General features: G+C 35.6%; 1 protein-coding gene across 1 annotated transcript in view; it reads left to right on the forward strand.

The window, feature by feature from the left end:
* LOC102853765 (titin-like) overlaps positions 1-16,107 on the forward strand; it is a 294,430-nt gene that overhangs the window by 113,640 nt on the left and 164,683 nt on the right. The window contains exons 108-125 of the mRNA XM_006878955.1: positions 439-516; positions 621-647; positions 1,070-1,129; positions 1,435-1,518; positions 2,973-3,047; positions 5,060-5,110; positions 6,221-6,625; positions 8,690-8,752; positions 9,106-9,183; positions 9,354-9,431; positions 10,065-10,148; positions 10,383-10,463; positions 11,975-12,058; positions 12,463-12,546; positions 15,087-15,170; positions 15,387-15,467; positions 15,613-15,693; positions 15,855-15,938. Coding sequence (XP_006879017.1) covers positions 439-516; positions 621-647; positions 1,070-1,129; positions 1,435-1,518; positions 2,973-3,047; positions 5,060-5,110; positions 6,221-6,625; positions 8,690-8,752; positions 9,106-9,183; positions 9,354-9,431; positions 10,065-10,148; positions 10,383-10,463; positions 11,975-12,058; positions 12,463-12,546; positions 15,087-15,170; positions 15,387-15,467; positions 15,613-15,693; positions 15,855-15,938 — 1,662 coding nt within the window. The remainder of the gene's footprint in view (positions 1-438; positions 517-620; positions 648-1,069; positions 1,130-1,434; positions 1,519-2,972; positions 3,048-5,059; positions 5,111-6,220; positions 6,626-8,689; positions 8,753-9,105; positions 9,184-9,353; positions 9,432-10,064; positions 10,149-10,382; positions 10,464-11,974; positions 12,059-12,462; positions 12,547-15,086; positions 15,171-15,386; positions 15,468-15,612; positions 15,694-15,854; positions 15,939-16,107) is intronic.

Genomic DNA, 16,107 nt, shown 5'->3' on the forward strand with positions numbered 1-16,107 from the left:
TCAGCCTCACAGCAATCACAGTGACCGCTGTACAGCAACTTGTACACCAGGGCTATTCGACCTAGAGGAATGTCTGAACAAAAACAATGAAAGACAGGCCCGAGGGCCACGGATTAAGTCACCCACCTTTGGCTTGGTAGCATCGCTTTCTGCCCACTGGGCCAGCTGATCTCTCTCTCTGTTGATTTATTGTTGTTAAGTGCCGTTGAGTCGCAGGCAACTCATAACAAATACATACATATACTTAAATAAAGAAATACTGTATGTAAATATACCAGAAAACAAAGGTTCTATAGTGCTTTTCAATAGAGGCAGGTGTGTGGGAGTCAGTGAGACTGGCTCAGGAGAGCACAGGGTTCAGAGCTATTGTGTACAGGGTCACTATGAGTCCTGGCAACCCAGTAGAGCGTAATAATAACAACATGGTGCTTTTCCTAGGTGTTTATTCTGTAATTGCCAGACTGGAGCCAAGAGGCGAAGCAAGAAGCACAGCAGAACTGTATTTAACAACGAAAGGTGAGAAAATACTCAGTTATACCTCATCACAATCGTTGAAACAGTCAAGCCTGTCTAGACAATTCTAAATACAAAATATCACTTTTTTTTTTTCTTCTTTACAGAAATCAAACTTGAAATGAAGCCTCCTGGTAAGTCTTGGGGGTTGGGGGGAATCAATCCTTGCTTACTTTGTAGTGCAACTATGAAAATGACAGCCAAAATAATATTTCTAACAGTTTCTTTCTCTATTCAGTAAAATTTTAATGAGTAAAAACATTATTGAGTAAAGTTATTTTTCCTAAATGAACATGTTAGCCTTTGTGAATTTGGGAAGTTAGAGAGAAGTTCTCATGCAGCCGATATGTGGGATCATGGTAAATATTATGGCCTTGGAAAATTGAACAGAAAATAAACGTCTCTGTTTGGTTACAACCAAAAATAATCCTAATATCTTTATGTTTGTATATTAAATTTTTTAATTGGAAATGGCCAATGGTTAAGTACCTCTTAATTGTCTAGTAAATATTTGTGATCTAAGTCTTTGTATGCTTTACACCATTTTCTTTTCTAGATATTCCTGACTCCAGAGTTCCAATCCCAACCATGCCTATCAGAGCAGTGCCTCCAGAAGGTAAGCCCAGCCTCTCCACACCCAGGTTTCAAAAAGCAGTATTTGACCGCTGCTAAATTGCCAGTGTCTACCCACACCTGAGAGGACAGAAGCATTTTTGTTGCGTTCTTCACTGTGTAAATTTTAAAAAAAGCTTTAAAACCAAGTAATTAGCTATCATTATAAGCTACTCTTATTTATTCTCACTGATAGATTGGTTCTGTATCACCTTTGAAGTTCTGAAAGAATGCATAAGGCTTTTTGTCAGCATTATGCAAAATAGTAAACCAAATCCTATTTCTGATAATGGCATTTCTTTTCTCCAGAAATTCCTCCTAAGGTTGCTCCACCTATACCTCTTTTACTACCATCACCTGAAGAGAAGAAACCACCAGCAAAACGAGTGGAAGGTATTATATGCCAAAATGTAGGAAGTAACTACTTAGAAAACGTTCAATGCCATCCTTTGGCCCTCTGGTGGTAATACATTAAATTGCCCTTCAAAATGTGAATTCTTTCCTTTAAACGTTAACAAAATATGTAAGAATATAATGAAAACCCTAAAATCTATCAGATAAATAATATGTCTAGTCTTTAAATATCTTATTTAGTAGTATCACTTGATCACTAAAGCCAATTAACTTCAAATTTTTCTGCTACACATATCAAGAAAATTATATCATCAATTTGTAATATAGTTTATTTAAATCTGCTATATTAGCTTAAATTACAATCTAAAATTGTAGCTAATTTCTTTTTACTATTAAAATTAACTCTTATAAGAAAATAGTTGATACATTTTTGTTCTTTTGTGGCCAAAACTCGAGATTACTAATAGAGAGCCCTTCACTGTGCCAGAATGCTGATGGCATAGTTACTTTATCTGCTTAATGGTAACAGGATAGATAAGAAAGTCATAAAACAGATTTCCATTTATATCTCTGTTGTCAGAAATAATTTCTCTAATAACTTTTTTCTGAGTTCTGGTGCTAACATAGCTCCTGAGTACCAATATCGAAGCTTGAAAAATTAAATCCTATTTTAAAAATTAAAAGATAGTGCTTTTTATTCATGAGTACTAAAAAGTATGATTAGGGATAACAATATGATTGTCCAGTAACAGCAACAACAACAAAAGAGAATTTTCACAAAGTTTCCTAGAACTTCATTAATTCATACTTGTTATTCTTTCTGGCAATTTTAAAGTGCTCATACCCAAATGAAACACAGATGGAAAAATATGAACCTTTTCTATTTGTAATGCCATTTGGAATCATTCTCTATGTATGAAAACTTTACCTCTTGCTATTGTATACCACTCATAGTAACCCTCTGGTACAGAGTAGAATTGCTCCACAGTGTTTCCTAGGACATAATCTTTATGGGAGCCAATGTCAGGTCTTTTCTCCCATAAAGAAACTGGTGAGTTTAATCATTTATTTTTTTCAGTTATCAGCTCTAACAATTGCACCACCAAGATTCCTTCTTTAGCTTGTTGTTGTTTTACCATCAAGTTGAACCAACAGAGACATTTAGCCACCTGGAAGGAAATTTCCCATCCTTCTCCCACAGAGCAGCTGGTAGATTTAAACCACATGCCTTTGGCATTGCACCACAGTTTCTTATCATTAAGTCACCAGAGCTCTCCTCTTTAACTCTTAGCGGATATAAAAAAAACAAAATAAATAAATTTAAAAATATATAGTGCATTCCTAAACAAAATCACCCTGGAAAATATATATTGTAATAATATAATAATATATAGAGTGTCTTATTGCCACCAGTATATGAAGAAATACTTCAGTGAGGCTCTTGGATTCCTCAAAACATTTTCATTACTTATATCTGACATCTATTTCTTTAGTGACTAAGAAGGCTGTGAAAAAAGATACCAAAAAAGTTGTTACCAAACCTAAAGAAGAGGATCTACAATCGAGAGGTATTATAATTAATCAAAAACAAGTTTAAGCTTTTTCATTAAGTGGTGAAGGGGGGAGGAAGAGGGAGCGTTCAAAGCCATGAAATGGTATCATTGATTTCACTCTCATCTGTGACTCTCTTTTCCATACTTTATTTTCTCATCCCTTTTTTTCTCTTTTTTTTAAATTTTTTTTATTTATTTTTGTGTGCGTGTACCATCAAATCAGATCTGACTGGTACAGGGGGAGATTGTCCCTCCTTCCCCGGCAGAGCATCTGGTGGATTCGAACCGTGTGCCTCTGGGATTGTAGTTGCAGCTCCTTGCCACTAGGCCACCAGAGCTCCCCTATACCTTTTGTCCTCCTCTGCCTATACCTATCATAAAACCCAAGAGCAACCCTATGCAGTCTCTATTATCTTTGATGGTGACATAAAGGAAGGACTGGGTCTTCATCATGTCATGCCATTAGAAAGTCCAAGATTCATACTAATCCCAAGCAGGTGTTTCAACCCAATTCAGGATGCTTCCAGTTTATCTGGCCCACGTGTCAGTATTTACAGGGGAGGAGGAGGGGAGGAAAATGGTTAATGGTTTGGCTGTTTTTCTATTAATCTCATCATTTTATTATTGCCAGATCATTTCTTTGCCTGTGGATTGAATCTTTTCTTTTTTTAAGACTTTTTTAAAAAGAAAAGTTTACAGAGACTTTGAATTTCCATTCATTCACTGTTGCATATTTTCCTTCCTGCCCACCCCTCCCCCCAGTTCCCTTTTCTCTTTGGGAAAAAAAACCCCTTTCATTGTTATACAGTCCCCCATGCTCCCCAAATTCACTCCATTATGCAGCTTTCATTCTGGACTCCTGTCATGACAATAATACTTATATTCCTCCCAAACAGTTTTCTCCCTCACCTATTTCAATACAGTGTACATTATTTATCCCCTCTTAGTTTCCCCCCAACATCGATATCAGTCATGCTTTACAATAGTAGCACTATGCAGTATTTGTCCATTTGTGACTGAGATATTTCATACAGCATAATGTCCTCCAGGTCCACCCATTTTGCATAATATTTTATGAGTTCCTTGTTTTATAATGCAACATAGTATTCCATTGTGTGAACATACCAGAGCTTTTCTATCCATTTATTTGTTGATAGGCACTTGGGTTGTTTCTAACTCTTTGCTATTGTGAAAAAAGCTGCAATAAACATGGGTGTGCATATATCTGCTTGAGTGGCAGTTCTAGTTTTTTTAGGGTATACTTTTGCTGGGTCAAATGGTATTTCTATTTCCAACTTTTTGAGAAAGCACCATATTGCCTTTCATAATGGTTGCACCATTTTACCCTCCCACCAAAAGTGAATAAGGTTCCTCTCCAGCATTTGTTGTTTGTTGTTCTGTTAAATGTTGCTATTCTTACTGGGGTGAGAGGATATCTCATAGTTGTTTTAATGGTTTGGGGTTTGTTTGTTTTTGTTGTGTTTTTTTTAAAGAAAGGATCATTTTAATATTTAATATATCATGGAGAGTTTTTAGAAAAGAGCTTGGTTAATTAAATTAAAACAAATTGCTTTAGCCCATTTGATTAAGAATGGAGCACAGAACCTCCTAAAGAAGGAGAACCCCAGGGTGATCATTTATTAAGTCCTGTGGAATTAAAGCAGAAGGATGGAATTAAAAGAAGCTGGAAAAGCTTGCATCTTGAAGAAGAATTAAAAGACACATGCATCTTTCATGAGCTTTATAATACCTACAAAAATGAATAAATGTTTTTTATTTAAGCATATATTCTCTGTGTTTCATAGTAGTCTAAAATCTTTTCAGTCAACCTAGACCCAGTGTTCCTGGACTTTTATTAATATACTATTACATAGTAGAAATTTGGGAATCATAAAGGCATTCTGATGATTCCTATAGGGATGGTATATTATTATCAAGTATCATGAAATTACTAACATTGATGCACAGATTAATAAACAATTAACAAAGCATAATCTAAAAAAATAAAATGTTTTATGTCTCTGCAGAGGTCCAGATCAAGAAGCCCCCACCTCCCACTACCTTGGTCCCCGCAAAAGGTAAATGAAAACAAGTTATTGACTATTTTTATTTCATTTATTCTTGAGGCTTGCATTTTTGTAATTCATTCTTATTTTTATATATTAGTCTTATAGCTAATCTGTTGTCCATAGGGTCACTGTGACTTGTAGTTGACAACATCTAGCAATAACAAACATATTATGTAGCATTTAGAGCCTGCTCTGCTCTATTAAAATCACCATTAGTGGTGATAAACTTGTTCTTATCCCAGGAAAGAAGTTCCTGCAGCTCTAGAGCAATGACTGCAGGAAAAGAAGTGCTGAGGGCTAGGAAAAGCGGGCCAACCCCAGACCTTTCTAACATGCGTTAACACGCACATTAAGAACAACACAAAAATGGAAGCCAAAATATCGTAAAATTTTTGGTTAGTACAAAACCAACTAAGTGAGCTGGTTACATATTGCCTTTTGTTAGGCTGACTTAAAGGTTACATTCAATAATCTAAAAATTTATGTTTAAAAATAAAAATGTGCTTCAAAATAATTAGAACTTTGAAAAATTACAAAAACTTTAGTTATAAATTTCATCAAATTATCTAATATTAAAATATCCCATGGGAACAAATTCAGGATTCTGCAAACTAGAGTCTCCAGAGAACAACACAAACTGTCCAATTGACAGTGTTTACTACCATTTTGCTCACACTGGAAAAATCCTCAAATCACATGCATCTTGACACTACTGTTCTCCTTGGTCGACAAGAACTTAAACTGTACAGTATGCCGAAAACCATAAGATAATAGAAATACAGTAAAACCTGAAAACCCAGAACCTGACTAAGTCAGGAATCAGTAAAAAATGGATGGCTTCAATATTACTAAAACAAGAAGTAGAAAAGTGGTATAGATCTGTTAGAAAATGAAAATTCAGATATTACCCACTAAAAAATTAGAAAAGTGCTAAGCCTGTTGAAAGCAAGACTTGGGAAAGCGAGGCAATCCTGTGGAGTACTGACTCTGACAGGTTTCTCTGTGTAATACTGAGATCTGAGATAGCGACATTCTTTGACTACAAAAACTTGTGTTTAGTGAAATAATTGTATGGATGTAACTCATTTGTTGATGCTACCTTTCTACTTCTTTCTTTAGCTCCTGAAATTATTGATGTGTCCTCCAAGGCTGAAGAAGTGAAAATAATGACCATAACAAGAAAGAAGGAGGTTCAGAAAGAAACAGAGGCTGTCTATGAGAGAAAGCAAGCAGTCTATGAGGAGAAGAAAGTTTACATCGAGTCTTTTGACGAACCTTATGATGAACTGGAAGTGGAACCTTACACGGAGCCGTCTGAAGAACCATATTATGAAGAACCTGATGAATACTATGAAGAGGCCAAGGTAGAAGCTAAAAGGGAAGTTCACGAAGAATGGGAAGAAGATTTTGAAGAAGGGCAGGAATATTATGAAAGAGAAGAAGGCTATGATGAAGGGGAGGAGGAATGGGAGGAGGCTTACCAACAAAGAGAAGTTATTCAAGTTCAAAAGGAGGTTTACGAAGGTATGTGTAAACTGAATGATTTTCTGAATCTTTGTACTGTTCATTATATTTTCAATATTTTCCTCTATGTTTAATATATATTAATTGATGTCAGTTATTCAAGTTCAAAAGGAGGTTTACGAAGATATGTGTAAACTGAATGATTTTCTGAATCTTTGTACTGTTCATGATATTTTCAATATTTTCCTCTATGTTTAATATATATTAATTGATGTCATTATCATTCTAGATTTCATAGTGTTAAATATCTTCAGAAACCTAGTTTTTAACTCATTTTCTTCAGTGTGACTTCATAATTTGACATAAGCAGAATCGCTTCTTACTACCAAGACTGGATTCCAAGTTCTATTTTTTTTTATTTTATTCATTTTAGTTAACATTTAAGAGATTTTGGATTTCCATTCATTCATTGTTGCACTTTTCTCCCTGCCCACCCCTCCCCCTCAGTTCTCTCTTCTCTTTGAAGAGTAAAAGAAAAATTCCTTCATTTGTATACAATCCCTCTCGCACTCCCCACCCCTGCCCCAAGTACACTCCACTATGCAACTTTCATTCTGGACTCTTGTGTTAACCATAATACCCTATCATATAACACTTTTAAACTGTTCTCTCCCTCATCTGTTTCAATGCAGTATACATAATTTACCCAGTTTTTCTCAGTCTTACCCCAACCCTGATGTCAGTCCCATTCTACAACAGTGGCACTATGCAGTATTTGTCTTTTTGTGACTGAGATATTTCACTCAGCATAATGTCCTCCAGGATCACCCATTTTGAATAATATTGTATGAGTTCCTTGTTTTTCAATGCAGCATAGTATTTCATTGAGTGAATATACCAGAATTTCTCTATCCATTCATTTGTTGATGGGCACTTAGGTTGTTTCCAGTTCCTTGCTATTGTGGACAAAGCCGCGATAAACGTGGGTGTGCATACATCTGCTTGGATGTCAGTTATGGTTTCTTTGGGGTATATTCCCAGTAGTGGAATTGGTGGATCAAATGGTATCTCTATTTGCAACTCTTTGAGAAAGCGCCACACCACTTTCCACAGTAGTTGCACCATTTTACACTTCCACCAACAGTGAATAAGGGTTCCAGTTTCTCCAAAACCTTGCCAGCATTTGTTGCTTGCTGTTCTGTTAAATATTGCTGTTCTTACTGGGGTGAGATGATATCTCATAGTTGTTTTGATTTGCATCTCCAAGTTCTATTTTGTGACCAAAAGTTCAAGCTTTGGTTTCACTGCCTTGTACATCTCTGTGATGCTGCTTTGAAACACAGAACTAAGAACCATGCTAACAGTGTTGTTATTAAGTGCCAGGGAAACTCAGAGTGACCTTACATGACAGAGTAGAACTCCACAGGTTTCCTAGACTGTAATATTTACAGAAGCAAGTCATCACATATTTTTCCTACAGAGCTTCTGGGCGGAGCAAAACTACCAAACTTTTGGTTATCAGCTGGATACTTAATGATTGTAATACCACTGCTGTCAAGCCATTCTGAATCATGGCAGCCAGTCTAGTTTACAAAGGGCAGTACTGCGTGGTATACTTTTCAATGCTGTAATCTTCTGAAGCTTCATCTGACATACTTTGGGCATGTGGCAAGGAGGGACCAGTCCTTGGAGAGGGACATCATGTTTGGGAGAGTAGAGGGATGGCGGAAGAGAGAAAGACCCTCAATGAGATGGATTGAGTCAGTGATTAGTTAATGGGAGTAGATGTGTCAGAGACAGTAAGGCTGACACAGGATTGGATAGAGCCGGGTTTAGGGCTCTTGTACATAGGGTCATCATGAGTCACAAGTGACTTGATGGCACATAACAGCAACAACAACACAATCTTTAAAGAAGCAGATTCACATTTTTCTCCTGTGCAGTGGCTGGTGCATTTGAAATATCAACTTTTTAGTAGCAGCTGGACAGTTTAGCCACTGAGCCACCAGGGATCGTATGCTAGAAAACTGATCTAGAATGTTAAATTCTGAACTTCTTATGTGAAATCAATCCCCCACAGCTTACCTATCAAAACATCTCTCATTTTTTCCTGTGTTATTACAGAATCGCGTGAGAAGAAAATTCCAGCAAAAGTGCCTGCAAAGAAGGAAGCACCACCTCCAAAAGGTATGCAGTTGAGATCCTTTTAAGTGGTCTGCATCAACATTCTCACGGCTTGTTTGACACAGATGGTTAAGGACACAGTTCAATCCAATAGGCACAACTTCTCTAAGCTTCTATTATAACAAGGAATTTTCGTCTTAAGGAGTTCTATAGGATTAATTTCATGCAAAACTTAACAAAGATTCTTTCAAAAGACTAGTATGGGATCTTTGAAATAAATGTAAACAAAACACTTTGGAGTACAGAAATTTGTGCTTAAATTCTAGACCCCCAAAATTTGTCTCTTTAAAATAGATAATGAATAGGTTCTTATAGAGATACTAAAAAGTACTGCAATTTCTTTAAAATGCTTGCAGTTATTAAGAAGCCAGTAGTTGAAAAAATTGAAAAGACTTCCCGAAGAGTGGAAGAAGAAAAAGTTGAAGTCACCCAAGGTATTATCATTTCAAACCTTTCTATGCCTATGTGCACAAGTAATCTGTTACTCATCTATATTTATATATTATTTATGTATTCATCAAAACTAAGATTTTTTAAAAAAAATTCTGTGCAAAGCATTGTTCTGCGCAATACAAATATGTATATCTGTACATATTTTTTTAAGTACCCAAAGTTTCGAAGAAGATTGTTCCACAAAAACCTTCCCGGACTCCTGTACAGGAAGAAGTTATTGAAGTGAAAGGTATACATCTTTGTCTTTAACTATAAATTTTCAGTATTTTTATTACATGTATGGACGTGTATATGCATTTTGCTAAATAGTTCACAAATATGAAACCACCTAGAAAAAAGACATTCTTACATAACATACATTTTATGTTGAGCTTCACTTGTGGGTTTTTTTTTTTCACTTTTGTATTTTTAAAGTAATGGCATACTTATTTGTACTTTTGCTTTTTTACAAATATGGAACTTTTGGTTTTCTATTTAAGGAAGCATTTGTGTTTAGTTTCCTAATTTATGAGTAGTTTCCTAATTTATCTATGCAATGCATTTCATTGCATATGATAGTCTCCATCCTCATTTATATGAATAGACTCTAACAGATTTTTAAAAGCACCACCTTGTGTGTGAAGAAGTTGTGTCTATTTGATTCCCATTTAATAATGTTTGATAAAAAGGCTGCATGGGTTGTGTGTTCCAGTAGATCGAAATGTGATTTATTTTCTTGTGAATTCTGAATTTGCATTAAGCAGTTGTATTGATTCAGTCATTCTATGGCTAAAGATGTAAATATAGTGCATGACCTATGTATTTGATCTGGTGTGTTATCCCTGAAAAAAAGAAATGCTAATGTAAAACATTCTCTTTAAAGTACCAGCTGTGCATACAAAGAAGATGGTTATCTCAGAAGAAAAGTTCTTTGCTTCTCACACAGAGGAGGAAGTCTCAGTTACAGGTATAAGGCAGATATGAACCTGGGGCTAGAATGGAATGCCATTCATAAGTGGGGTTTTATTTCTCTCCATCTTAAACTCACTTGTGATCATGTAAGCCTATTGTCCCTTTGTATTTCTGTCATTGTTTCCTTTCCATTTGTGTCTGTTTGCCTTTTTAATTTTATATTCTTTATAAATTATGATTACCACTCATACCATGGCACAGAAGTGACTGACATGTACATTTTTTAAAGTCCCTGAGGTACAAAAGAAAACGGTTGTTGAAGAGAAAATTCACGTTGCTGTTTCCAAAAAGATTGAGCCTCCACCAAAAGGTATTAGTGATCCATTCTAAGCTCAAAAGTTAGCATAAATTCCTAAGTAAGCAATTGGATATGTTAATATTTAATAACCAATCTAGTCACACAGTCAACAGACCGGTAGGCACTGTGCTGTGTGCAAAGACATTATGGTGGGAGGATGGCAGAAAGAGCACAGCTGAGCAGAGAAACGATGAATGGAAAATAATTCACACACCCTCCTCTATGTCAGGAAGCTCACAATCTAATAACCAGTTACTTGAATCTAAAATATGCTAATGTAAGTTCATACCAGCTTATAAATGCTGATTGCTATATTTGCCAGTATGCTGCAAGCCAAATATTTAAAATTTAAATTTAAATAAATTCTCTTTAAAACAATTAAAATAAAGACACAAAATGCATTAATTCTGAGTTTACTGCATTGTATTATGAACTATGTTTCTTTCTTCATCTCTTGCATTCATATGGAGGACATGTTGTGATGGTTGTTAGTTGCTATGGAGTTGATCCTGACTTACCGTGACCCAGATGTTAAGCAGTAGAACTGCTCTATAGCCTTATCTTGGCTGTAATCTTAATTAATGCAAATGTTGGGTCTTTCTTCTACTGTACTGACGGGTGGATTTGAACCACCAACCTTTAAGTTAGCAGACAAGTACACACCATTGGCAATAATTCAAAATATGTTATCAATGAGGGAGATTTTCTTTTGCTTTTCAAGGAGAGGAGCAAACAGGGGGGGAGGGGTTGGTGCAGGGAGAAGGGTGCAACAATGAATGAATGGAATTCCAAAATCTCTGTAGCTGTTCACTGAAATGAAAAATAAACAAACTAAATTAAATAAAAAAATAAAAAAATATGTTATCATGAACTACTACACATCTCTGGTGGCCTAGTAGCATTAAGCTGCACTACAATCCCAAAGACACACAGTTCAAGGCCATCAGCTGCTCCAGGGAGAAGGATGGGCTATCTCCTCCCATAAAATTAACTGCCTCTGAAAACCCACTGAAGGGTCAGCTGTGGGTTGGTTCCAACTCAACGTACACAACAACAACTACTATACATCTCTAAGCACTGATGGATGCCATGCTGGTTACTACAGTGTTTTTACACTTAAGATATCAGCAGATACTACATCAGAGCTCAAGGTCATCCCTACTGCCAGGCAACTGTTAAACATTTAAGATATAAATTATTTAAAATAATCTGATGTGAAGACCTCATAAAAGTAAAATCTCTGAAAGTTATCTTCAAAGGTACATTTATAAAATACCAGGCTGCTACAAACACTGGCTCCAGCTCCTTAGAAAGTAGAGGCTCTTACTATGAAAAATAACTAGCAGTCACAGAACTTTCTAATAAACCATTCCTTTACCTCTCTTATATAATTTCTAAAGCAACATTTTCTTGCATTCAACTGGTATGAAAAGGGAATGTCTACTTTTTATTTAAGTTCTAAATATTGCAACATATGGCTTGTCCAAATGCACAATTTCTTACACCGGCACATTTTTTTTAAGTCCCTGAGCCACCTAAGAAACCAGTTCAAGAAGAAGTGATCCCTGTTCCCATTCCTAAAAAAGTGGAGCCCCCAGCACCCAAAGGTAGAAGAAAATTTGGGGAAAAATATTCTTGTGTCTGTCTTTTTTACTTTTTTAATGGAGTCTATAAATGAATGGAATTCCATATGCAATCCATTGTGATATAGTTAACTCTGTATGTTGAGCTCATAAATTTGTGGTAATGTTTGATCGATGTTAGTAAATTTTTAGACTCCTGACTATATTAAATGGGTCTTTGTCTATTCATGTAGTATGTAATCCATGTAATGTTGTCTAGATGATATTGACTTATTTGGAATACATTTTAGCTCAAATATTATTAAATGCCCAAATACCTTCTTCTTTTTTCTTACACTCTTACTGAAAATGTATGCCTTCATGTAATCTTAAATGTCCTGAAGGAGACCAACATTCTCAACTTTGTTTCAACAATGATATCTTTAAAGTGCCTGAGGTCCCCAAGAAACCTGTGCCTGAGGAGAAAAAGCCAGTTCCTGTACCCAAAAAGGAGCCTGCTGCTCCCCCAAAAGGTATATCAGAATGGACAGTGGGGACACTCAAATGCCAGCTGTTTGTTTGCTACATCTTTGTATATTTTCTTCCTATTTTGTCCCTTTTATATGTTTCATGTATTTTTAATATGTTTACCTATTTCAAGGACATACTTTGATATGCATTTTTCATGATACTTAAAATTTCTAAGACACCTCCAAAAAAGTGTTATTATAAGAACTAGGTTGAACTACTACTTTATTTTTAATATTCTCCCTTTCTTCAGGAAAGATCTTCTACAGATACGTTTCTAAGAAAAGCTCTTTCATGGTTCATTTTTTTCCTTACAAAGACACTCTAAAGAGGGGCAATTAAAACTGGAGATTATTTAGAGAAACTGAAAGTTAAGCAGATAAAGATGGGCATAATGCTATTAGAAGGAACTACCACTCTTCCTAAAAGTCAATAAATGGCAAGCCTCAGATTAGAAAAATACAGATTCTTTGACTTTTACTCTAGTCATGTTTCTTAGGCTATTAATGGTACATCAATAGTAGCTATAAATGTTGCAATTGTCTAATTAGCCAGTTAAGATATATTTTATTTGGCTATGTTTAGCTTCAAATATACTCCTGTAGTTTAGTGCAAACCCTTTGGTTTTCTCAGAAGCACAAACCCTTCTCACTACTTACCTCTTGTACCAAGAAAACCTCTAAAATCAAAATCATAATAATAAATTAATTAATAGTAATACATTCTCAAGCCTTAGCCATCTAGCTATTGAAAGACATTTCTTTTTAATAGACAAAAAAATCTAGTCAGTTGTGGGAATATTCAGCAATAACTGAACAGCATCCTGGTTAGAAGAAATCAGCCTTAATAAAATAATTTATTACAAATAGTGTTTCTTTTGACCTTCTTAAAGTTACATCTTGCTTCCTAAGCAAATATACTTCCCATAGTTTCCTAGATCATTTACAATTGTGGGTATTTTTATTTTTGTAGTTGTTTTTATGTTTTTGCCTTTATAGTTAAATGAAATTAAACCTTTCCTAAGTGTCCAACTATTAAAATATGAAGGTCATATTTACTAAAATCAGTATTAACAGTAGGACTTGATCACTCCTGAAAGAAAGGCTGTCTGATCTACTCCATGGGAGATGAATGGGCATTCTCCTCCTGTGCAATTTACTGCCTATGAAAACTCGCTGGAGGGTCAGTTATGGGTCAGTTCTGACTGGATAGCAAACAAGGCAACACAACAATATGTTTAAGTGTCTACATGCTCATTACAGAACATAAACATGCAAATATATATATCTGTATGATTATAAACAAGTGTAACAATGCAGGCATTTACAAAAGCTACTGATATTAAAAATAGGAATCATTGTTGGCAGTAATATATGCTATTAACTTAATCTTCCAGTTACAAATTTAGTATCATCAATATTTAGAAGAGATAAACTAAGCCCATTGTAAAACTTTTTGGGTCACATATCATGCTGAAAACTATAGATCCTCTTAGAAAAAGGCACATGTACACATACCTACATAATTTTTCATACAGAATCTTCCCAAAGCCATTAACAATGGGTATCAGATGGAAAAGACTATTCTACATTAGTTGTATGTTCTGAATTTTTAGTGCATTACAGGTATACCAAAAAACATCAAAAGAGAAACAGAAAAGATTAATAAATTATACAGATACAATTACTCTAAAGCCTTCATAGTCTTTAGAATAAATTGTCATTTTTTATTCCATTCCTGAATAGAATATCTATTTTTCTACATGCTGAAACCACACTGCATATTGTTTGTGTAACCAGTAACTAGTTTGTTTTTACCAAAAGCATATTATTCTATTAAAAAAGAATGACTTCTAAATACATTCTTTTGCATACATACTCTCAATTTTAGTAGCCTAAATATGTTGTTGTTGTTGTTTAATGCCGTCGAGTCATAGACGACTCATAGCGACCCTATGAACGAACAGCCTGAGCACTGTTCGTACATAGAGTTTCCAGAGGCAAGCCATTTTGGAAGTGGATGCCGCTCCTGCTTCCAGGCTTGATTTAGTCGGGAAGCTCCAGCCAACACAGTCCACCATGGGTGCCCATTACCATGATTGGCACATCACTGTCACAGGCTTCAGCATCACTGCAACCACGAGTTACCTCTGTACAGCAATGCACAGAGCCTAAATATATAATTTGTAAATTTCAAAATTCAGGATTATTATCTCTGTATTTACCCACTGCTGTTCAACCAATTCTGATTTAGCAACCCTGTATGATAGAGACAATAGGATTTCCAAGATTTCAGATCTTTATAGAAGCAGACTACCACACACATCTTTCTTCCATAGATCAGCTAGTGGGTTCAAAAGGTCAATTCGTAACAGATCTCTCTTATGACACCAGGGTTCCTTGTCCTTATGTATGTATGTGTGTGTGTGTGTGTGTAGTATCTGTACTAACTTTCATGAACTACATAGATTTTTGTGTATACACATTGCCATTCCAAAAAAAAAAAGTGTTAAGTCTGAACTAATACTCTGTTTTAAAATTTTAAGTCCCAGAGGCGCCTAAGAAGCCTATGCCAGAAGAAAAGATTCCAGTTCCTGTTCCAAAGAAAAAGGAAGCCCCACCAGCTAAAGGTACAGTGACATCCTGTAAAACATTCCTTTTTGAAAATGTTTTGAATGTGAATCATTTTTATGTGTTCAACTATATGTTAATTCAAAATTAAATGTATTCTGATGTGATAATTCAATGCAGATGTCAGTTCACCTGTCTGCCTTCTTATGAAATAGCAGTCCATCATCTAGTTGAGAAAACCCAAAGTCAATCTTAAAACTTCATGTCTTTTCAAGTTCCTGAAGTGCAGAAGAGAGTTATCACCGAAGAAAAAATAACAGTTGTTACTGAAAGAGAGGAATCTCCACCACCGGCAGGTACTTCATCCTTTCTCTGCCAAATAACCTTATCCTTCATTCAAGCTTCTTTAATTGCATGTCTGGTTTAATGGGTCTGACAATTCTATGGTACTCATTTAATTGGCTTTTTCGAGAATCTTTAAATCAAATACCATCCTTTAACTGCCAGAAATACCAAAGAAGAAAGCTCCAGAAGCAAAAAGACCCATCCCTCGGAAAGAAGAAGAAGCGCCACCAGCAAAAGGTATTGTCCCTCCATCTTTCCAAGAACCATCCTTTCAGCAGGTTCCAGATCAGGTGGTGGTTTTGTTAGTTTTGTGACAGAAGTGCTTTTTGGGTATGTGTCCATGTTTTGTGTTCCACGAGGTCACGTTTACATTCTAAATGTGGGAAATATTTCTAAAGTCCCAGCTCTGCCCAAGAAACCTGTTCCCGAGGAGAAAGTTCCAGTGCCTGTCCCTGTTGCAAAGAAAGCTCCTCCTCCTCGAGGTAGGATTTGTCTCTGACTTCTGCCAAAAATCATTCTGCTTGTAAATTCTTGCTTTTTATATACGTCTTCTTCTTTTACTGACTCTGGTCTTGTTTCTAATGGTACTTCTGTGTCTGTATACTCACCACGTGCTGCGTACCTTGTTTTGGAAGTGAAACATGTTCTGTG

The sequence above is a fragment of the Elephantulus edwardii genome, unplaced genomic scaffold, assembly GCF_000299155.1.
Source record: "Elephantulus edwardii isolate Elephantulus edwardi_28Jun2011 unplaced genomic scaffold, EleEdw1.0 scaffold00001, whole genome shotgun sequence".
NCBI classification, from domain to species: domain Eukaryota; kingdom Metazoa; phylum Chordata; class Mammalia; order Macroscelidea; family Macroscelididae; genus Elephantulus; species Elephantulus edwardii.